Below are 6,000 nucleotides of genomic sequence, written 5' to 3' on the forward strand. Positions count from 1 at the left end.
ATATAGTACACAACTTGAAAATCTGAAAGTTGAAGCATTATACAATTCAATAAACAAAATACTCGTCAGTCTGTTTAAATTGCCGTTTGCCAAATGAGTTAGGTGAGCGACGTTTGCGTACATGTCTGCTTGGTGGACGACTGTCCTACCCTAACGAGTTCAGAGAAAGACTACTGCTAGAACCCGATAAATGTGAAAGAGGTGAACCTACTTGACTGCCTACATAAGGGGATTGAGTGCTGTGATGGATGGGGGTAGTGTGACTTAGAGAACTTTGTTGTGAAAAACAATCAGAAGAACGACATGAAGAATACTAAGAAATGGCATTGTTACTGATGCTGGTAACTGGGAATCGAGTTAATACAGTGTATTAGTGTTAACGTTTCTTTTCTGTAGAAATCTGTAAAGCCGTACAACACCATAAGAACTAAAGTAACTATCGCTGTCAGTAGTATCTAAAGGCCTAGTATGGTTACCTTGCAGACAAAGAGCAATATATGTTCCTGTGCAGAGTTTGAATATTCCTAGTGCGATTTTCTCTGTGTACTCGGTTCACAGGCTTAGTTTATATGGGATATTTAGAACCGCGTATGGTTCTCTCGCCCATTAATTAATCAATTTATGTCTGCCGTTCGACTTGCTTAACAAGTATGATATCATTAATGCAGATCCAATCCTCTTTCACTTAACTGTAAAAAAGTGTTTGGGGCCCGATTTTTAGCGCAATCAGCTGCCACTCTGTATTTGCATGTGAAGCGTGTATTCAATATAGGATTGTATGCACTGTACGAGTGCACTCGTTTGGTTTCTGGAGCCGTGCCTTGTGGTGCATAAACTGGTAGCTTTGTGTGCCATTCAACCATAAGAACATGTGGGGAATACCCAGTGGGACTGTTTTGATAAAAAATGTATGTCTGTACAATGTAATGTTGTAGTATATCTAATATGACTACTTCCAATCACATAGAGTACTTAACATGCTGAGCAAGATACGGTTAAATCGCTCAACTGATGGATTACCCATGGGGTGAACAGATATGGTCTGGCTCACCTGAACATGTGCAACGTTAAACAGTTCTTTGGTGACATGAGTCTCAAAGACTTGATTAGAATGGTGTTGGGAATGGGTAATAAGCAAACATTTTTTAAACAAGGCTTTGTTTTTGAAGCGGTGGTCATCTTCTGATTGCGACATGCGACTGCGTTACATAAAAGGTAAAGTGAAACACATCCTCATAACCACCTTTACATTGATCAAACTTTGAGAAAATGAATACCAACAAGCTTGATTGGCATAAGGTTCCCAATATAAAGAAGATTTGCAGAAGGAACAATGGATGTTTCTCTGTACATACAACTTATACCGTGAAACATGGCTGTCAATGCACTGGTCAATGCATAAGCAGTAAAAACGCTGTCGAGCAAGCCATACTGACTCGGCGCGCCCTGAAGTAACAAAACTGGCATACACATACACCGACAGGCTATTTAGCGACACCTGTTGTGCACAAGGGGCTGTCGAAAATATAATAATCATCTAATGCGGAATTACGATACAACACTCAATCAATAATAGAAATCACTAAAACTACCGAATATACATTGATTTATATCAATAGCACAAACATTTATAGATAAATTGTTTATTCAGTAAGAATTATGAAAATGTGTCTTGAAAAAGAACAGAAATAATGTTAACTATAAATTGTATTTAAAAATGTATGCCAATTGACAAGGTTCGCGGAGGAGGCGCCCATGTAGGTTAATACATAACTCAAATATATACATGAAGATCCTTATAAGGGCAACATTATACAATAGCTACATATGAGAACGCGTCTTTGAACACTAAGCACAGTAGAACGATGACATGCAGGATGTGTAATAAGTACGATTGGGTTGTGTCTTCGCTTTAAAGCATAGCCATAATATATAGGATGTAGTCTAATACATTTTGGTGAAAAATACAAACTTAAAGCACAGAAATCTGAAACTCAAATGACACTCACCTAAAAGGTCAATATTTCCTGCAATGAAACGGTTAGTTTTGAGTATTGGCAGGTAACAAACATTTTTGGTTAGGCGCCTTAATCTGATATAACAAATCTAATGAAGGCCAAAAACAGACGGTCTTCATTGGGCCCTTAACGCGTAGGTTTTGCAGCGTTGTTACACGTTTGTTAAAATGGCCAATAAAACCGTCTTAATAGGGGGTATACCTCGTTTAGACTAACAGAAATAAATACAATCACACATTATAGTCCTTGTTTTTGATCAAGCTAACTTTCAATGTCCATGATAAATGAGTAATACATTAATAATAAGTAAAAATGTTGTAAATAAATTAACTATTAAATTTGCGATACGTTTGGTAATATTCGCTAAATTACTGCTAAATAAGTTGATATAATGATAAGTTGCGATACAAATTGTAAACATTTCTGTACAATTGTACCACATAAGGCAATCGTAAAAAAGTCTTTACAAAATGTTTGGCGATCAAAGTGGAAGCAAATGACAGCATCTGTTCGGCGATATTTTGACTAGTCTTAAGTATAGCAAAACAAACTGAGTCCACAATACAAACCTTTGTTTTGCATCCTATCGTACTTATAGCAGCAGTATGCTTATTCTCATGCCAACTTTGTCTTATTTTGTAATTAATTTAGCTGGTTCTCTGGTAATTAAATAAAATGTCAATGTTCCCCTAGACTCCCTGTTCAAACGGCGCAGTCTACGTATTGACGTATCTTAAAAAATAATTAGGAATAATGTTTCCAACTTTACGATATCAAAAATTAAGTCCCTATTAATATCGCACGGGACGTTTTGTTTAAGTAAACAACTAAAAAATAAAACAATTTTTCGTTTAATGAATTGAATTATATATGGTTTAGTTAAAACAGACCAAATTATCACTGCTTTACAATAGATGTTGAATAATATATATTAATATGCTGTTTACATTACGAAAACAGTTTACGAAAATAAAACTCATTGAGTTTGTGTTTATAACTAGCTCAACCATCTGCAAAATCGATGCTATACTATAAAGGCAAGTCTTTACTTTTGAAAGGAAATAGCCCAATCGAAAATATAAATAAATCATATGTTAATAATTGTGAGTCCCGTGCAATTACACTCCAGTCAGTTATTACTGCCGTAATAAAATCTATTAGGTAGTCCTCTGACATTTCGTTTAAAAGTCAATGTTTGCCTAAATCTCCTAGTTTAATTGTCATTGACAGCTGTAATGTATTGTAAAAAGAACATTTCGTCTGAAGCGTATAAATCCTGGGCAGGTGATGCCTCCATGAAATCTGTTATATTTTCCACTGTAAAAGGCAAAATACGTCAAGGGCGTTTTAAACGTATGTCATTGGTTATAATTGGACTGTAAAATTGCCAATAAGCAAATCCATGTGTAGAATCTCGTTTGGTTCAGTAAAACATGTGACATAAAAATTAAGGACACACTTTGCAGTCGGATAAAACATTATTGAAAATATCGACTTTGTTTAATTCATTCCGTTTATTTTAAGTGGATGTGCTTAAATAGTCTACCTCTCTACATGTACGAAAGATAATGAACAAGTTGTGCTTCGCTTTTTGTCAGCAATCGTTCATATATTTCGCGAACATATGCATCTCATGCGCTGCACCAATTATTATTAACATTTTGCATCTATATTGTGATACCTTTCTCAATAAAATAATTCATTGAAATAAGTAAATTATTATGTATATATAACATCCCGACGATATCAACAAATTGTCATTTTGTTGACAAAATGCTCTTTTTTAGTGATGGAATTAAATAACGGTGTATAACTATTGTTACTTACAACTGTAAAAAGTTGATCTTGATCGCCGCAACAATTTGAATCTTAAGGCAAGGATGAAGCGGAGGTTCATCTGCAGAGCCCCTTCCTCTCCATACAGCTTCTCCTGCAGGCTAACAGGTTTCTCATCCTCTCCGTACTGCTTCGCCTGCATGCTCACAAGCTCCTCTACCTGTCCATACAGCTTCGCCTGCAGGCTAACATGTTCCTCCACCTGTCCATACAGCTTCTCCTGCAGGCTAACAGATTCCTCCACCTGTCCATACAGCTTCGCCTGTAGGCTTACAGGATCCTCCACCTGTCTATACAGCTTCTTCTGCAGGCTAACCGGTTCCTCCACTTGTTCATACAGCTCCTCCTGCAGGCTAACAGGGTCCTCCATCTCTCTATACAGCTTCTCCCGCAGGCTAACATGTCCCTCCACCTGTCCATACAGCTTCGCCTGCAGGATTACAGGTTTCTCCACCTGTCCAAACAGCTTCTCCTGCAGGCTAACATGTTCCTCCACCTGTCCATACAGCTTCTCCTGTAGGCTCACAGGTTCCCCCACCTGTCCATACAGCTTCTCCTGCAGGCTAACAGGTTTCTACACCTGTCCATACAGCTTCTCTTGCAGGCTAACAGGTTTATCCACCTGTCCATACAGCTTCTCCTGCAGGCTTACATGTTCCTCCACCTGTCCGTACAGCTTCTCCTGTAGGCTAACAGTTTCCTCCAACTGTCCAAACAGCTTCTACTGCAGGCTCTCATGTTCTTCCACCTGTCCATCAGCTTCTCATGCAGGCTAACATGGTCCGTCACCTTTCCATAGATCTTCAAATGAAGGCTAACAGGTTCCTGCACCTGTCCATAGAGCTTCTCATGCAGGCTTACAGGTTCCTCCACCTGTCCATACAGCGCCTCCTGCAGGCAAACAGGTTCCTCCACCTGTCCGTACAGGTTCTCCTGCAGCCTAACACGTATTTCCACCTGTCCATATAGTTTCGCCTGCAGGCTAACAGGTTCCTTCACCTCTCCGAAAAGCTTCTCCTGCAGGCTAACAGGTTCCTCTACCTATCAATAGAGCTTCTCCTGCAGGCTAACAGGTTCATCCACCTGTCCATACAGCTTCTCATGCAGGCTAACAGGTTCATCCACCTGTCCATACAGCTTCTCCAGCAGGCTAACAGGTTCCTCAACTTGTCCATATAGCTTTTTCAGCAGGCTAACATGTTCCTCCATATGTCCATACAGCTTCTCCTGCAGGCTAACATGTTCCTCCACCTCTCAAAACAGCTTCGCCTGCAGGATAACAGGTTTCTCCACCTGTCCATACAGCTTCTCCTGCAGGCTAACAGGTTCCTCCACCTGTCCATACAGCTTCTCCTGCAAGCTAACAGGTTCCTCCACCTGTCCATACAGCTTCTCCTGCAGACTAACAGGTTACTCCACCTATCCATACAGCTTCTCTTGCAGGCTAACAGGTTCCTCGACCTGTCCGTAAAGCTTCTCCTGCAGGCTAACGGGTTCCTCAACCTGTCCATACAGCTTCTCCTGTAGGCTAATAGGTTTCTCCACCTCTCCGTTCAGCTTCTCCTGCAGGCTAACAGGTTCCTCTTCCTGTCCATACAGCTTCTCCCGCAGGCTAATAGGTTCCTTCGTCTGTCCATACAGCTTCTCCTGCAGGCTAACAGGTTCCTCGACCTGTCCATACAGCTTCTCCTGTAAGCTAACAGGTTCCTCCACCTGTCCATACAGCTTCTCCTGCAGATTAACATGTTACTCCACCTATCCATACAGCTTCTCTTGGAGGCTTACAGATTCCTCAACCTGTCCGTACAGCTTCTCCTGCAGGCTAACAGGTTACTCCACCTGTCCATACAGCTTCTCCTGGAGGCCAACAGGTACCTCAGCCTGTCTGTACAGCTTCTCATGCAGGCTAAGAGATTTCTCCATTTCTCCATTTGTCCATACAGTTTTGCCTGCAGGCTAACAGGCTTCTCCACCTGTCCATACAGCTTCCCCTGCAGGCTAACCGGTTCCTCAACCTGCCCATACAGCTTGTCATTCAGACTAACAGGTTCCTCTACCTATCCTTACAGCTTCTCCTGCATGCTAACAGGTTCCTTCACCTGTCCATACAGCTTCTCATGCAAGCTAACAGGTTCCTCCACCTGTC

The 6,000-nt window shown here is 40.8% G+C and overlaps 1 protein-coding gene across 1 annotated transcript; it reads right to left on the reverse strand.

The window, feature by feature from the left end:
• Nucleotides 1-5,108: 5,108 nt before the first annotated feature.
• Nucleotides 5,109-5,777, reverse strand: LOC127869889 (variable charge X-linked protein 3B-like). Its single transcript, XM_052412547.1, has 3 exons — nt 5,694-5,777; nt 5,304-5,585; nt 5,109-5,249 (listed from the first exon to the last, which is right to left on the reverse strand). Exons 1-3 carry the CDS (start codon nt 5,775-5,777, stop codon nt 5,109-5,111), a joined length of 507 nt encoding a protein of 168 aa, XP_052268507.1.
• Nucleotides 5,778-6,000: the final 223 nt, after the last annotated feature.

The sequence above is a fragment of the Dreissena polymorpha genome, chromosome 2 (assembly GCF_020536995.1).
Source record: "Dreissena polymorpha isolate Duluth1 chromosome 2, UMN_Dpol_1.0, whole genome shotgun sequence".
NCBI lineage: Eukaryota > Metazoa > Mollusca > Bivalvia > Myida > Dreissenidae > Dreissena > Dreissena polymorpha.

What these genes read in the sequence shown, in the direction of transcription:
- LOC127869889 (XM_052412547.1), bottom strand. Translation starts at nt 5,777, where the DNA reads ATGGAGAAATCTCTTAGCCTGCATGAGAAGCTGTACAGACAGGCTGAG. An exon ending in AGGAGAAGCTGTATGGACAG is followed by an intron (nt 5,586 to 5,693) that starts GTGGAGTAACCT and finishes GTTAATCTGCAG; the next exon opens with GAGAAGCTGTATGGACAGGT. An exon ending in ACGGACAGGTCGAGGAACCT is followed by an intron (nt 5,250 to 5,303) that starts GTTAGCCTGCAA and finishes GTTAGTCTGCAG; the next exon opens with GAGAAGCTGTATGGACAGGT.